Here is an 18,527-nt window from a genome sequence, read left to right on the forward strand (position 1 = left end):
GAGTATGGCTGCCTAATGGCGGGGTAAAAAACGGTCACACCTGTAAAAGCCCACTCGTGCACATACGAGTGAACGTGGGAGTTGCAGCCCATGAACGCAGAAGAAGAAGAAGAAATGTTTGTTATGAGTTAGTTTGTTTGACAATTAATGATTTGTATCAGACATTTATTGATCTGTTTCAGACATTTATTGACTTGTATCAGACATTTCTTGATTTGTGTCAGACATTTATTGATTAGACATTTATCGATTTCTATCAGGCATTTATTGATTTATATAGTTATTCATTTATATGTGTTACCGTTTCCATGGTTGTTAATTTTTGGATTTATTTATTTATGCTAGCTTATCCTCGGTTATTTCATTATCTGTGTGTGTTACCATTTCCTCAGTAATCTATTTATTTATCTGTTTATATGTTCATTTATTTATTTGTTTGTTTGTTTGTCTGTTTATCTGTTGGTTTATTAATTTATGTCACCATTTCCACAGCTATTCATTTTTTAATTCTTCGTTTGTTTTTATTTTTATTTCAACGTTTCCTCGGTTGTTTGTTTGTTAAAATTACTGTTTCCTCAGTTGTATAGTTTATTAGTTATGGTACCATTTTCCCCGGCATGCTACTATTTCCTCAACTATTTGTTTATTTATTTTAGCATTTCTTCAGTTATTTCTGTCTTTCTTCATTCATATATTCAATAATGTTACTGTTTTTTTCATTTGGTTATTCATCTATTGATTTTATTTTGCGATTTCCTCAGTCATGTATAAGTTTATTATCATTTCTTCGGTTGTTTTTATATTTAGGTTTTCCATTGATTTACGTTGCTGTTTCCCCAGTTGTTTAATTATTCTTTTTTTTCCATTAATTCATGTTACCTTGACCTCAGTTATGTATTACTTTTTTTATTTGTTTATTCATTAATTTATGTTAATGTCATCATCGGTTATTTATTTATTCATATTTTCAGTAAATTATATTCCTTTTCCTCATTTTATTCATTCATTCATATTACCATTTCCTCATTTACTTATTTATTCAGTTATTCACATGTCACCATTTTCTGAGTATATTTATGTATCAATTTGTCTAACTGCTTCATCAGGAGTAGGTTATTAATAGATATTACTGTTTTGTCAGTTATTTTTCTGTTCATTCATTTCTTGTTATTGCTTTCTCAGTTATGTATACATTTATTTATTTATTTGTTTGTTTATTTATCTATTTATTTATCTGTGTTACTGTTTCCTCATTTATTAACTCGTCAGTTTATGTTATGGTTTCCTTGGTTACTTAATTATTTATTGTCTGCTTCATTCATGTCATCGGTTATTTACTACTTCGTTCATTCATTTAGTTAATTATTTATTTATCTATTACTTATTTATTTATTCATATATTTATGTAACCTTTTCCTCATTTATGATTCATCAGTTATGTTACAATTTCAACAGTTATTTGTTTATTTATTCATTTATTTGTTTGTCTGTTTATGTAACCGTTTCCCCATTTATTAATTCATCAATCATGTTACAATTTCAACAGTTATTTGTTTATTTATTCATTTATTTGTTTTGTGTGTGACCATTTCTTCAGTTGTTTACTTATTCATTCATTTATTTACACCCCTTCCTCCAAACCATGCACCCCCCCAGAACCCCCCCCCCTCCCCAAACACACACACACACACACACACACACACATTCTATCAACCACCACACCCCTCCCTCCAAACCCCCCCCACACATACACACACATTCTATCAACCACCACACCCCTCCCTCCAACCACCACCCCCCCCACACACACACATTCTATCAACCACCACACTCCTCCCTCCAACCCCCCCCCCCCCCCCCCCCACACACACACATTCTATCAACCACACACCCCTTCCTCCAAACCATTCCCCCCACACCCACCCACACACACACATTCTATCAACCACACATCCCTCCCTCCAAACCATCCACCCCCCCACCCCACACACCCACACACACACATTCTATCAACCACACATCCCTCCCTCCAAACCATCCCCCCCCCCCCCCCACACACACACACACATTCTATCAACCACACACACCCCTCCCTCCAAACCAATCCCCCCCCCCCACACACACACATTCTATCAACCACACACACCTCCCTCCAATCCATCCCCCCCGCACACACACATTCTATCAACCACACACACCCCTCCCTCCAAACCCCCCCCCCCACACACACACACATTCTGTCAACCACACACACACCCCTCCCTCCAAACCATCCCCCCGCACACACACATTCTATCAACCACACACACCCCTCCCTCCAACCCCCCCCCCACACACACACACATTCTATCAACCACACACACACCCCTCCCTCCAGACCATCCACCCCCACACACACACATTCTATCAACCCCCCCCCCCTCCCTCCAACCCCCCCCCCCCCCACACACACACACACACATTATATCAACCACCACACTCCTCCCTCCAAACCCCCCCCACACACACACACACACATTCTATCAACCACACACACACCCCTCCCTCCAGACCATCCACCCCCCACACACATTCTATCAACCACACACACCCCTCCCTCCAACCCCCCCCCCCACACACACACACACACACACACACATTCTATCAACCACACATCCCTCCCTCCAAACCATCCACCCCCACACACACACATTCTATCAACCACCACACCCCTCCCTCCAAACCCCCCCCCCACACACACACACACACACACATTCTATCAACCACCACACCCCTCCCTCCAACCCCCCCCTCCCCCCCCCCCCCCCACACACACACACATTCTATCAACCACACACACCCCTCCCTCCAAACTAACCCACCCACCCACCCACACACACACACACATTCTATCAACCACACACACACCCCTCCCTCCAAACCATCCACCTCCCCCCCCCCATACACACACACACACATTCTATCAACCACACACCTCCCTCCCTCCAAACCATCCACACCCTCCCCCCCCCCCACACACACACATTCTATCAACCACACACACCCCTTCCTCCAAACCAATCCCCCCCCCCCCCCGCCCCCACACACACACACATTCTATCAACCACACACACACCCCTCCCTCCAAACCATCCACCCCCACACACACACATTCTATCAACCACACACACCCCTCCCTCCAACCCCCCCACACACACACACACATTATATCAACCACCACACCCCTCCCTCCAAACCATCCCCCCCACACACACACATTCTATCAACCACCACACCCCTCCCTCCAGACCATCCACCCCCACACACACACACACATTCTATCAACCACCACACCCCTCCCTCCAAACCATCCACACCCCCACACACACACATTCTATCAACCACCACACCCCTCCCTCCAAACCATCCAGCCCCCCCCCCCACACACACACATTCTATCAACCACACACACCCCTCCCTCCAGACCATCCCCCCCACACACACACACATTCTATCAACCACCACACCCCTCCCTCCAAACCATCCACACCCCCCCACACACACATTCTATCAACCACCACACCCCTCCCTCCAGACCATCCACCCCCCCCCCACACACACACATTCTATCAACCACACACACCCCTCCCTCCAGACCATCCCCCCCCCCACACACACACATTCTATCAACCACCACACTCCTCCCTCCAAACCATCCACACCCCCACACACACACACACATTCTATCAACCACCACACCCCTCCCTCCAGACCATCCCCCCCCACACACACACATTCTATCAACTACACACCCCTCCAAACCTCCCCCCCCCCACACACACACATTCTATCAACCACACATCCCTCCCTCCAAACCATCCATACCCCCATTCATTCATTCATTCATTCATTCATTCATGCTACCTGTCTGTTCAGCATTTGTGATCTGGGCCAAGCAGGAGCTGGAGAGCTTTGTCAGCATCTTCCGTCGACAGGTGTTTGAGAGCAAGGCCAGTCTGACCACCATCGCTGAGTGCGTCCAGCTGGCCAAGAAACACTGTGCTGAGGTCTGTGTGTGTGCGTGTGTCTGTGTGTGTTGTGTCTGTGTGTGTGTGTGTGACCACCATCGCTGAGTGCGTCCAGCTGGCCAAGAAACACTGTGCTGAGGTCTGTGGTGTGAGTGTGTGTGTGTGTGTGTGCAGTTGTATGTGTGTGTGTGCAGTTGTATGTGTGTGTGTGTGATTGTGTGTGTGTGTGTGTGTGTGTGTGTGACCACCATCGCTGAGTGCGTCCAGCTGGCCAAGAAACACTGTGCTGAGGTCTGTGTGTGTGTGTGTGTCTGTGTGTGTGTGTGTCTGTGTGTGTGTGTGTGTGACCACCATCGCTGAGTGCGTCCAGCTGGCCAAGAAACACTGTGCTGAGGTCTGTGTGTGTGTGTGTGTCTGTGTGTGTGTGTGTGTGTGACAACCATCGCTGAGTGCGTCCAGCTGGCCAAGAAACACTGTGCTGAGGTCTGTGTGTGTGTGTTTGTGTGTGTGTGTGTGTGTGACCACCATCGCTGAGTGCGTCCCGCTGGCCAAGAAACACTTTGCTGAGGTCTGTGATGTCTTGTGTGTGTGTGTGCAGTTGTATGTGTGTGTGTGTGTGTGACCACCATAGCTGAGTGCGTTCAACTGGCCAAGAAACACTGTACTGAGGTCTGTATACCTTTTCTTTTCTTTGGTGTGTTTTTTAGGTGACCCAGAATTTGGGATTTTTGTTTTTTACTCTCCCTGCCTCATCTCTCTGCCGCATTTCTCTCTTAACTTACAGCGGGGGAACGTATTGGAATAATTTACCATCACGTTTAAAAAATATTACTAACCACAACAACTTTAAGCAAAATCTAAAAATGTACCTATTCACAAAAATTGACGTCACCTGAAATCCAACATTGCTTTCGACAATTCGTGAGTTCCCTCTCACTCTCTCTTGAGTGGGTGCATTTGTGTGCGTTTGTGTGTGTGTGTGTGTGTTTCATGATATTTTTTTTTCTTTTCTTCTCTTCTTCTTCCTTTTGTGGAATGGCTTTGAATTGTGAAATAATGGTATATTTTGATTGTGTTTTGATTTTGTGCTCATTTTCGCTTTTTTAGCTTTATTCCCTCTTTAGGGCGAGGGCTGGATGTAAAAAAGCATGTTACTTGCTTATCTATTACCCTCGTTAATAAAGATTTTGTCTTGTCTTGTCTGTCTGTCAGTCTCTCTCACTCTTTCTCTGTCTCTCTCTCTTTTGATGTGACCAGTGATATGTATGTATCACATATTGGTATGACTGTGGTGTGCTTGTATGCTTACGTACACCCCTTCATTAGGGGCTATGGCCTACAGTGAATAAAGTATTCGCATTTGCATTCTCTCTTCCTCTCTCGACCTCTCTGTCTCTCTCTCTGTCTCTCTCAGTGTCTCTCTCTCTCACACTCTCTTTCTCTGTATATACTTCTACACATTTAGTTAAAAAAAATTTCTTTTGCTTGATATTGACAAACACTTACGATTCATATTAACACGATTTAGATTTGGTATTTCTGAAATCAATTTACGCAGGTATCGCTATAAAAATGTTAATCATTTAGAGAACCTGTGCCCTTTGTGCAAAGAGTCAACGGAAGATGAAGTTCATTTTGTTCTGAAGTGTCCTGTATTGCATAATATTCGTGTAAAATTTATTTCAAAGAAATATTATGAACGCCCTTGTTTGTTTAAATTTTGTCTATTGATGGCATCATCTGATGACGGTGTTAAAAAAAATCTCGCATTGTACTTATATAAAAATTTAAGTTAAGAGAAATAGTATTGTCTTAATTTCTATAGTTTAATTGTGTAAGCAGTTGAATGCTTATTGCCAGTTACGGTAATATATACATATCTTGTTATCGCCTCTCATTCATATGGGGCTATGGCCTTAACTCACTCAGTACAGCCAGTCCTCTCTTCTCCTCTACACAGATCCGTCAGATGTCCAGTGGGTATCTGAATGACCCAACCTTTAGCTTCCGTCGTCAGAATTGTGGTGTTCTTTGTCAACATTCACCTCTTCAGTATAAGAGCCTTCCGCTTGCAATATTTTGATGATGGTAATTGGGCTGAAACGCTGTTAACGTCGTCTCTTTCGCCGTTCGTATGGAGAGAGTTAATGAATAAATCATCTGCATCTGCGTCTGCGTCTATCTGTACATGTACGTATATAAATGTGTGTGGAACAGATGAGCAAGATCTGGGTGTCTGTCTCTCTCTCCATCTATCTCTCTCTCTCTTTCTCACTGTCTCTCTCTGTACATGTATAAATGTATTCACAAATCAGCCCCTTCCTATCTCTGTGACTACCTTCACCTTTACACTCCATCTCGCTCACTACGATCAGCTTCAGATCCACTCTGTTTACGCACACCCAGATTCAAACTCTGGACTGTTGGCCGCTGTCTCTAGACCTTGCAGTTGGAATGAACATCATTTTTCGCTTCAAGTCTCCACACTCAGCTCTTTGAAGTCTGGTCTTAAAACCCACCTCTTCCCAAAATAGCCTCCCTTCCCTGCCTCTTCCTTGTCTTCAGTTTCTCCAGTTTTAGAGTTATGCATGCAGTGTGAATGACTGGTGCGAAAGCGCTTTGATTTGTCTATGCACAAGATTGAGCGCTATATAAATACTATTATTATTATTATTATTATGATGTAGAGATATATATATATACATATAAATGTATGTGTGTGTGTGTGTGTATGTGTGTGGTGTGTGTGTGTGTGTGTAAGAGAGAGAGAGTCTCTGTGTGTGTGTGTCTGTGTCTGTGTCTGTGTCTCTGTGTGTGAGACTGTGTGTGTGTGTATGCGTGCATACGTGTATGTTTTTCTTTAACGCACACACACATACACACACACACACACACACACACACATTCGCCTCTTCCGCCTCCTCCCTCCCCTCTCTAAACACCCTTTCACTAAGACCCCCTTCCCAGACACACGGACCACACCTCAGTTAAGTCTTCCTGCAGACTGAATGATGATGTATGCATGAACACGGCACGCTGTAGCCTCCATGTCAGATCTGTGTGTGTGTGTGTGTGTTTGTTTTATCGAAATTTCAAAAGTGGATTTGGTAGAGAAAAATATGTAAGTCAAATGCCTGATAATTATGTTATCAGCTTCTTCAGATTTCGAAGTAGTAATCATAAACTGGAAATAGAAACAGGGAGACACAAAGGCATACCACGAGAGTTACCGTTTTGTAAGGTTTGTAACATATCTGTGATTGGTGATGAGTTTCATTTTATAATGGAATTTCCCAATTATGATTAGTTACGAAACAGATATGTTCCTAAAAAATATTTGTCTCCAAAATCGGTTTTTAATTTTTGTAATATGCTCAAAGGAGGCAAAAAAGTCATTTTCGCTGTAAGTAAGATGATTAGATTTGCAAATGTTGCCTAGTTATACTTTTGGAGTTAAAAGACATTTGTGTTTTCTCAACTTTTATATGACATTGTTGTGTATTTGGAAATGTTTGTTCTGGGCAGGAAAAGATCATTTTGCAGTAATCCTCCATACTCCAATAGGAGTGAAAGGATAATTAAAACTTGAAACTTGTGTGTGACAGCTGAGCAAGATCGGAGTGGACCTGGAGTTCTCCCTGGCCACCATGATGGACTCTCCCATCCAGCCGGTCATCGAGGAGACCCGCGACCAGATGGTGGAGGGCATCAGGTACAGGGCACAGGTGGGTGGCCATTGTGGGTGGTGTGTGTGTGTGGGGGTGGGGGGGGGGTGTTTGTGTGTGTGTGGTGTGTGTGTGTGGGGGGGCGGGGGGTGTGTGTTTGTCTGTGTGTGTGGGTGTGTTTGTACGTGTGTGCTTGCATGTTTGTGTGTGTTTGTCTGTATGTGTGGGTGTGTTTGTAGGTGTGTGCATGCATGTATGTATGTGTTTGTGTGTGCGTGTGTGAGTGTGCATGTGTGTGTGTGTGTGTGTGTGCACAACACATATGAATCCACTGTCCTGATGGCCCAAAATGCTACGGAACTTTTAACCTTAAGCTGATAATGCAGAGGGTTTGCTCTTGGTATCAAGCGGTCACCGCTGGCTTTTTCTTCTCTCCCAAGGACGAGATGTGGAGACCCATGAACCAGCAAACAAAGGAGGACTGTGACAAGTTTGTTGTGGAGATGAAAACGCTGGGTTTTGACATCAGGCAGTATGTTTTTGGTGAGTTCTTGTGTGTGTGTGTCTGTCTGTCTGTCTGTCTGTCTGTGTGTGTGTGTGTGTGTTTCTCTGTGTGTGAGATTGTGGGAAATTTGTTGTGGAGATGAAAACGCTTGGTTTTGACATCAGGCAGTATATTTTTATTGAGTTCTTATGTGTGTGTGTGTATGTGTATATTGTTTGTGTGTGTGTGTGTTGTTGGTGTGTGTGTGTGTGTATGCATTGTGGTTTTGTGGTGAGTGTGTGTGTGTGTGTGCACGTAAACAGTATGTTTTTGGTGAGTTGTTGTTGTTGTGTGAGTGTGTGCATGCGTGTATGTGTGTGTGTGTGTGAATCAGAATCATATATATATGTCATGAAAATCGTATATAAATGTTAACAGACTCAGAAATAAAGGGTAAAACTAACAGAAGTAGTAGAAGTCTTCAGTTTAATGTCTTTCCACTGGAAGTGATATTAGACAGGGTGAAGACGGGCGCAATAGCCGAGTGGTTAAAGCGTTGGACTGTCAATCTGAGGGTCCCGGGTTCGAATCACGGTGATGGCGCCTGGTGGGTAAAGGGTGGAGATTTTTACGATCTCCCAGGTCAACATATGTGCAGACCTGCTAGTGCCTGAACCCCCTTCGTGTGTATATGCAAGCAGAAGATCAAATACGCACGTTAAAGATCCTGTAATCCATGTCAGCGTTCGGTGGGTGGGAACAAGAACATACCCAGCATGCACACCCCCGAAAATGGAGTATGGCTGCCTACATGGCGGGGTAAAAACTATCATGCACATAAAAGCCCACTCGTGTGCATACGAGTGAACGCAGAAGAAGAAGAAGACAGGGTGAAAAAAGGGTATGGGGTAGTTTCTGTGTGTGTCCGTATGTATGTGTGTGTTTGTGTGTGTGTTAGAATGTTGGGCAAAAACCAAGAACAGAAGCAAAATGGTGGGAAAAGCCAGCATCAGACAACATTAACTTTTACAAATGTCCATTGGTACTGCTCATCAAACCTTCTGCAACAGCAGATAACATATTGAAATGGTCAAAAATACATTGAAATGAACTCGGGAGTAAATGATAAAACCAACCGAACAGAATATTATGTGTGTAAGTCTTGTGAAACAGTCATACTAATTCTGCTGGTAGAAGTTTTGCAGGATTGTATGTACACATTGTGACTGACTGTATTGAAAAATCAAAATGCGTGGGTTCTAACTTTTTATTGTTCAGTAAAACTTCTGGTAAGTAATTATGTGTATTGTATTGTATAGTATAGTATTGTATTGCTTTTTTTCGTCATAACAGATTTCTCTGTGTGAAATTTGGGCTGCTCTTCCCAGGTAGAGTGCATTGCTACACTGAGAGCGCCAGCCATTTGAAATGTTTTTTTCCTTGCTGGTATTTTGTTTTTCTATCAAAGTTGATTTTTCTGCAGAATTTTGCCAGGAACAACCCTGTTTTTGCCGTGGGTTCTTTTACGTGCGCTAAGTGCATGCTGCACACAGGACCTTGGTTTATCGTCTCATCTGAATGACTTGCATCCAGACCACCACTCAAGGTCTAGTGGAGGGGGAGAAAATACCGGCGACTGTGGGATTTGAACCAATGCACTCAGATTCTCTCGCTTCCTGGGTGGATGCGTTACCTGTAGGCCATCACTCCACACTGTGTAAGACATTCACATCTTTTCTCTTCTCCGTCAGATGGGTGCTTCATAGCGTTGACGCCGACCACGGTGCAGTTTGCCAAATCCAGCATAACCCTGGCCGACGACCTCCTTCGGCTGTACACCATAGAGCTGGAGCCGCTCATCGCCGTCGCCATAGAGACCGTCTTCAAGGCCCAGATGTCGCAGTTCCAGAGTGCCTTGAAGTCAGACAAGTTCCAGTCAGAGGTGGGAGGAATTTGATGGTGAATGAATGAAACGGATACTTTTACAGCGCCTATTATCCTCGATCTTATATCACAGATTGTCATAAGTTTACATTTGGGCCAACAGCAAAGTGAGAGCTGTATTATCAATGGTTTCTCCAGTCAATGGTAAACCAGTTACAGCTTAGTCTTTTGTGAAGGACTATGACTCTCAAACTAGGAGGCAAAATTGCACTGGCTCTTAGTGCTGCAGCCTTGTGGGCTAGTTGGCCTTTGGGAACCATCCCAACGCCGACTATCCTAAAACCCTCTTGGCCGAGAGAGTGGGGATGTACTTGGGCAAGACACTCTCCACTATAATCAAATTCTAGCCCAAATAGTCAGGACAGCAGTTGCCTCCTCTGCTGTTCTGATGGTCCTAGTTGGACACGACTGACTATCATATGTATATATACATCCTCGATCGGAGACTAAACTCTAAGCACTTTACAAACACGGAGTCATTTGCACAACAGGCTGCCTACCTGGGTAGAGCTGACTGACGGCTGCCATTGAGTGCTCATCATTCGTGTCCTGTGTCATTCAATCATTGTTCAGTCATGCACACGTACACATTCACACATTTAACATTTTAATTCTTTAACAAATAGTAAAGAGTGGTAACTCTCTCCATTACACAAGGTACACAATTTCAAGTCAGTGATGCTTACACTATCAATTCAGCTAGCACACATGTAAATAAAAGGTACATTGGAACAAACCCAGACACTTCCTCAAAAAAGGAAGCGCCAGGGCCCGCCCTTATACCAATCATTTGACATGTGCACACAGCAGCAAAGACAGAAGAAATGTGCAAACACAAATTAGCTTTTATTTAAGACTGGCATCGCCTCTTTAATCCAGAATAAGCCACACAGAACACATGGACAATACAGAACAAACACATGGTATAACATTTTGTTTCTTTACCCCCCCATGTAGGCAGCCATACTCCGTTTTTAGGGGCGTGCATGTTGTTCTTGTTTCCATAGCGCACCAAACGCTGACGTGGATTACAGGATCTTTAGCTTGCGTATTTGATCTTCTGCATGCATATACACACGAAGGGGGTTCAGGCACTAGTGGGTCTGCACATATGTTGACCTAAGACATCGGAAAAATCTCCACCCTTTACCTGCAAGGTGCCCTTACCAAGATCTGAACCCGGGATCCTCAGATTGTAAGTCCAACGCTTTAACCACTTGGCTATTTTGCCTGTCTAGCCCAGATTTGCAGATTTGGATTTTTTTTTTTTTTTTTTTTTTTTTTTTTTTTTTTTTTTTAGTTGTCCCATCATCAGCACCGTTTCAGTGCCATTACTCCCATGCCACTCATTGTGAGTCCCCCGTTCACGGCCACACATGGGTTCATCTATCCCAGTGCCGGCAGTCCACAGGGAACCATCAGTGTCAGGTGGCTTTGGTTGGTGACGGTTAACACTGCTTGAGAGGACTGGGCCCTGCCTTCCTGTGCCGAGCCCTGGACACAGTGGACATGAATTCACTGCCTTCCTGTGCCCCAGCCCTGGACACAGTGGACATGAATTCACTGCCTTCCTGTGCCAAGCCCTGGACACAGTGGATATGAATTCACTGCCTTCCTGTGCCGAGCCCTGGACACAGTGGATATGAATTCACTGCCTTCCTGTGCCCAGCCCTGGACACAGTGGACATGAATTCACTGCCTTCCTGTGCCGAGCCCTGGACACAGTGGACATGAATTCACTGCCTTCCTGTGCCGAGCCCTGGACACAGTGGATATGAATTCACTGCCTTCCTGTGCCGAGCCCTGGACACAGTGGATATGAATTCACTGCCTTCCTGTGCCAGCCCTGGACACAGTGGACATGAATTCACTGCCTTCCTGTGCCGAGCCCTGGACACAGTGGATATGAATTCACTGCCTTCCTGTGCCCAGCCCTGGACACAGTGGATATGAATTCACTGCCTTCCTGTGCCGAGCCCTGGACACAGTGGACATGAATTCACTGCCTTCCTGTGCCAAGCCCTGGACACAGTGGATATGAATTCACTGCCTTCCTGTGCCGAGCCCTGGACACAGTGGACATGAATTCACTGCCTTCCTGTGCCGAGCCCTGGACACAGTGGACATGAATTCACTGCCTTCATGTGCCAAGCCCTGGACACAGTGGATATGAATTCACTGCCTTCCTGTGCCCCAGCCCTGGACACAGTGGACATGAATTCACTGCCTTCCTGTGCCAAGCCCTGGACACAGTGGATATGAATTCACTGCCTTCCTGTGCCCCAGCCCTGGACACTGTGGATATGAATTCACTGCCTTCCTGTGCCCCAGCCCTGGACACAATGGATCTGAATTCACTGCCTCCCTGTGCTGAGCCGTGGACACAGTGGATATGAATTCACTTCCTTCCTGTGCTGAGCCCTGGACACAGTGGATATGAATTCACTGCCTTCCTGTGCCGAGCCCTGGACACAGTGGATATGAATTCACTGCCTTCCTGTGCCGAGCCCTGGACACAGTGGATATGAATTCACTGCCTTCCTGTGCCCAGCCCTGGACACAGTGGATATGAATTCACTGCCTTCCTGTGCCCAGCCCTGGACACAGTGGATATGAATTCACTGCCTTCCTGTGCCGAGCCCTAGACACAGAGACACATTAGACTTTGTGAGTTTTATGCATTGTGTTTTTTATAATATTAATGATTCTGCTTTGTGTTTCGACTATTTTTTAGATGCTTTCTTGTTTCACTTTAGGTACTGAATAGTAAAGCGCTTAGAGCTTGGTCATGCTTGTATTATAGCGCTATATAAAAACTTTTTTTTTTTTTTTTTTTTTCTTTTTTTCATTTTCTTCCCTTTCGATTCCAGAGAAGCACTATCGTGAAGAGCGCACAGTTTGTGGGAGAGAAGGTGATGGGACGGGTGTTCGCCATGTACCAGCAGAGCAACCGAGCCCTGCCACAGCAACTGCAGACGGTGCAGATGAACTTCCGCCAGCTCAAATGATGGACGGTTTGGGGCTGATCCGCTTGTTTGGCACCCCTCCCCCTCCCTTACCCCCACCCTCTGGCCACTCTTCCTCCCCCTCCTCCCCCACACACCCACTTCCAGTCACCCCCACACCCCCACTTCTGCCATTCCACCCCCACCCCCCCCTCCCCCCTATCCCCCTCCGTTCAGACAATGTGTAAAACTTGATGGTTCAGTTCATTTATAAACAGTGACGTTTCAGGCGATGTGTGAACTGTGACGTTTCAGACAATGTGTAAAATATGATGTCAGACAATGTGTAAGATGTCATGTTTCAAAGAATGTGTAAGATATGACGCTTCAGATTATGTGCATGCTGTAATGTTTCAAAACGACATGTAAAACGTGACATTTCAATCAACGTGTGAAATATGATGTTTCAGATTATGTGTAAAACACAGTGTTTGAAACAACATGTAAAACCTGATGTTTTAGAAAACGTGTAAAAACTTGACGTTTCGGTTAATGTGCAAACTGTGGCGTTTCACATAATGTGTAAAATGTGATGTTTCAAAATTGAAGACTATTACTGCCACATGTAAAATGTGACGTTTTGGATAATGTGTTTACTGTAATGTTTCAAACGACATGTAAAATATGATGTTTCAGACATGTAAAATGTTATGTTTCTGATAATGTGTAAAACCTGATGTTTTAGACAATGTGTAAAACCTGATGTTTCGGACAGTATGTAGAACGCGACAATGTTTCAGACAACACGTAAAACTCAACAACGTTTCAGCTGGAAGTTTACATGTGGAGGTGTTATCTCCCTTTCCTTACCAGTAGAGTGATGGCCCAGAGGTAACGCGTCCACCCAGGAAGCGAGAGAATCTGAGCGCGCGCTGGTTCGAATCCCACAGTCCCCAGTTTCTTCCCCCCCTCCACTTGACCTTGAGTGATGGTCTGGACGCTAGTCATTCAGAAAAGACGATAAACCGAGGTCCTGGGTGCAGTGTGCTTTTAGCGCACGTAAAAGAATCCAAGGCAATAAAAGGGTTGTCCCTGGCAAATTCTGTAGAAAAATCAACTTCGATAAGAAAAATAAAATTGCAAGCAGGACAAAATTTTTGTTTAAATTGCAAGGAGGAAAAAATACCAAAAAGTGGGCGGTACTCTCAGTGTAGCAACGTGATCTCCCTGGGGAGAGCAACCCGAATTTCACACACAGAGATCTGATGTGACAAAAAAGAAATACAATACAATGCAATGCAAAACAATACAGTACAAAACATACAATACAATACAATACAATACAATACGGACACTCGACTTTTTCAGTGACTGCCTGACCTACTGACCACAGCATACAGTTATGTCTGCATGTCTGGCTGGACGTTGTCTGCTGTGTCGTGGTTTACTCCACTGAAGCCTGTGTATTTCGGTTCATTATATATAGCATTGCTTTCATCGCAAGTTTTATCTGGTGTTGACGCAGTGATTGAAATCATGATTGGAAAATGCTTTGCTGGGAAAAAAAACTGGTGTTGGATTTACTGAGAGAGAGAAAAAACAAAACAACGCCCGGTGCATGACTGATTATTAGTTTACGCAACACAACAACTTTTAGTGGATGTCATCCAGATGTTCTTCGTATCTTTATCTTTTTTTTTTTTTTTGGCTGCCCCATCATCTGCACCGTTTCAGTGGCATTACTCACACGCCACTCATTTAGATTCCTCCATACATGGCCACACCCGGGTTTGTCCGCCACAGTTCCAGCGTCGGCAGTCCGCAGGCAACCATCAATGTTAGGTCGCCAGAAGGCCACACACCAGAGGAGACCCTGCACTGCTGCTGAGTCACTTCGGCGGTGTTTAGTGGTGCCTGTTCTGATTTAACTCGTACCTTTTATCTCCTTTGGTTTTGGATGCAGTGTATATCAGATCGTTCTTAGTTTAGGGTGTGATCACTTACCTCTTTCAGCAGGCCGCCGTGAAGCGATAACCACCATGCGCTCACCACAACTCAGCCATTCTGAGACAAGCTGCTGACGGGCGCCATAGCCGAATGGTTAAAGCGTTGGACTTTCGATCTGAGGGTCCCGGGTTCGAATCACGGTGACGGCGCCTGGTGGGTGAAGGGTGGAGATTTTTACGATCTCCCAGGTCAACATATGTGTAGACCTGCCAGTGCCTGAACCCCCTTCGTGTGTATACGCAAGCATAAGATCAAATACGCACGTTAAAGATCCTGTAATCCACGTCAGCGATCGGTGGGTTATGGAAACAAGAACATACCCAGCATGCACACCCCCGAAAGCGGAGTATGGCTGCCTATATGGCGGGGTAAAAATGGTCATACACGTAAAAAGCCCACTCGCGTATATACGAGCGAACGTGGGAGTTGAAGCCCACGAACGCAGAAGAAGAAGAAGAGACGAGCTGAGAATGGGAAAAAGCTTTGGTGGCTTTTACCGCATGACAGAAGCCCCCCCCCCCCCCCCCCCCCTCCCATCCAACACACACTGACTCAGCTGAGCTCTACGCATCGACTCAGCAGAATGTGACTGAGTCCCTCTATGAGGTCACTAGGTAGAACAGGGGTGAGAAGGTCTGATATTAATCGTAGTCGACTCAGTATGTAGAACCATATTGAGGATTGATATAATAATAATCATAATCTATCATCGTCATTATAATCATATGAGAGGATATTTGGTACTCCCAATCTAATGATACAAAAAAACCTGAGTGTTTACAATGAAAACCACAAGACATATACAGACTAAAAAAATTAAAAAAAGGAAAAATTTTCTATATCCAAAAATTTACCCACCAGGTAATTCTGCCCGCTAAGAATAAAGTGAATCACATCAGAGAAGCTGGAAGAATAATAATGCTCATGTCGGAAAGAAGTCAGAAAATGGATAGTCAGATCCTGAGGTGGTGTGTGTGAATGTGAAGTGACTGACGGAGAGACAGAAAGACACAGCTGGAAGGTATTGAGAATATGGATGTTAAGTGAGATCAACTGAATGTCCATCTGAAAGAAGTGAGACATGAAGCTACAGCATGTTGTGTACATCTCAGCGTTGTTCTTAAGCAGATACACAGAATGTCCAATAGTGTGTGTGTGCGTGTGTGTGTGTGTGCGTGCACAAGTGTGTGTCTGTGTGTCTATGTCCACGTCTGTGTGGTTGTGTGTTCCTGTGCTTTTTTTGTATTTTCTTTCCAAGAGCTGATAGCAGGTGTCATGATTTGAAGAACCAGTGCCTGAGTTAAGTGTTTTCAAGACCGGCATGAAATCAGGGTGAAAAGCCTGAAGGGTTCCTCGAACTGGCAGTGAGACCATTCCTCCTCCTCCTCCTCCTCCTCCTCGTTCGGCAGATGGACACCCCAAATGAAGGCAGCTGTACACTGCACGTCCTCCACACAGCCGTAGAGCTGAGTCACTGGAGTTGGGTTATCATCGTCATCGTCGTCTGCCTCCTCCTCCTCCGTCTTCTTCTTCCTCCTTCTGCTCCTCTTTCTTCTTCTTCTCGTTCGTCAGATGGACACCCCAGTTTCCATGATGAAGGCAGCTGTACACTGCAGGTCCCCCACACAGCCGTACACTGCAGGTCCCCCACACAGCTGTACACTGCAGGTCCTCCACACAGCCGTACACTGCATGTCCTGCACACAGCCATAGAGTTTCCAGGTGACTGGGAATGGGTGGGGCCAGTACCCCTTCCTGAGCACCTCATGGAGGGGGCAGAACTGCAGCAGGTGATGTGTTGTCTGGCTGTCAGTCCCACAGGGGCACCGTGCTGAGTGACCAACGCGGGATTTAAGTGTCTTCTTCTTCTTCTGCGTTCACTCGTATGCACACGAGTGGGCTTTTACGTGTATGACCGTTTTTACCCCGCCAATGTAGGCAGCCATACTCCGTTTTCGGGGGTGTGCATGCTGGGTATGTTCTTGTTTCCATAACCCACCGAACGCTGACATGGATTACAGGATCTTTAACGTGCGTATTTGATCTTCTGTTTGCATATACACACGAAGGGGGTTCAGGCACTGGCAGGTCTGCACATATGTTGACCTGGGAGATCGTAAAAATCTCCACCCTTTACCCACCAGGCGCCGTCACCATGATTCGAACCCGGGACCCTCAGATTGACAGTCCAATGCTTTAACCACTCGGCTATTGCGCCCGTCATTTAAGTGTCTAAGTGGTGGTTTAAGAGGTTGTGGCCTGTCGAGTCTGAACACTGACACCTGCCGAGTCAGCAGGTGGTAGGGGTCTGTCCTTTCGTGGTGTGGAAGCTGTTGCCTCCTGACCAGTTTCTGACCACCTGGCAGTCCACAGATGATGACCCTGTCAGCAGTCAGGTAGGTAAAGCCTTGGGCGTTCAGTCAACGGGCCCTGGGTTCAAATCTTGCTGGGTAAAGGGTGAAGATTTTTTTGATTTTTTTTCAATCTCCAAGGTCAACAGATGCGCAGACCTGCTTGCACCTGGACCTATTTCGTGTGTACACGCACGCAGAAGATGATATGCACACGTTAAAGATCCTGTAGTCTATTTCAGTGTTCCGCTGGTTATAGAAAAAAAGAACATTCCCAGCATGTATACCCCTGAAAATGGTGTATGGCTGTCTACATGATGGGATAAGAATAATCATGCAGGTCAAGCTTTTGTATGTGTTTTGTGTGTGTGTGTGTGTGTGTGTGTGTACATAATGGGTGTGTGTCACAGTATGTAATTGTGTGTGCTTGCAATGCTTGTCAGTGTGAAGCACATTTGTGTATACATGTTCTTATCTTTATGTGCCCATGTGCAAGTGTAGATGTGCTTATTCTGAGACTGTGATGTCAACATTCAGATGTGTATGAATATTCCAGTATGTTTTGTATTCTTGTAAAACTTATACTTTTCATCCTTATTTATTAAAACGAAAGCGTCAGGAGCTGACCATTTGATTGTGTTTTTGTTTTTATCTATGTATCTGTCTGTCTATATGTCCATCTAACTATCTGTCTATCAATCTGTCAATGTTCTAGTTTGTTTTCTGGGTCTTAATAACCAAAAAATGCAACAGGTAGATAGATAGATGGATAAGTAAATAGATAAACAAGCTTATGAAAATACAGTCCTCAGCAGTGAGACCATTTGACCTGCCATGTTTTGTTCCATAGTCAGTTTGAGCTTTTTGTGTGGGCCTTTTTGTTTGGCTGTGTTGGATTTTTTTTTGTGGGGGCGGGGGGGGGGGGGGGGGGGGGAGGTAGGAGGAGTGGAGTGTGTGTGTGTGGGGAGGGGGGTGTTGAATTTAGTGTTGTTCTGCATTCCTACCACATGTCAGTTCAGAAACATTGTTGTTTTTTGTTGATTTTATTTATTTGTTCATTTTTGACTCACTTGTGTAAACAAAGTGAGTCTGTGTTTCAACCCGGTGTTCGGTTGTCTGTGTGT

At 44.9% G+C, this 18,527-nt stretch overlaps 1 protein-coding gene across 1 annotated transcript in view; it reads left to right on the plus strand.

Annotated features, from left to right (window-relative positions):
- Positions 1-18,034, plus strand: part of LOC143301840 (exocyst complex component 8-like) — a 53,385-nt gene extending 35,351 nt beyond the window's left edge. Inside the window, exons 12-16 of the mRNA XM_076616257.1 lie at positions 3,916-4,046; positions 7,613-7,732; positions 8,113-8,215; positions 9,908-10,098; positions 12,971-18,034. Of these exons, the coding sequence (XP_076472372.1) occupies positions 3,916-4,046; positions 7,613-7,732; positions 8,113-8,215; positions 9,908-10,098; positions 12,971-13,108 (683 nt within the window). The 3' untranslated portion in view covers positions 13,109-18,034. The remainder of the gene's footprint in view (positions 1-3,915; positions 4,047-7,612; positions 7,733-8,112; positions 8,216-9,907; positions 10,099-12,970) is intronic.
- Positions 18,035-18,527: the final 493 nt, after the last annotated feature.

The sequence above is a fragment of the Babylonia areolata genome, chromosome 28 (genome assembly GCF_041734735.1).
Source record: "Babylonia areolata isolate BAREFJ2019XMU chromosome 28, ASM4173473v1, whole genome shotgun sequence".
Taxonomy (NCBI): Eukaryota; Metazoa; Mollusca; class Gastropoda; order Neogastropoda; family Buccinidae; genus Babylonia; species Babylonia areolata.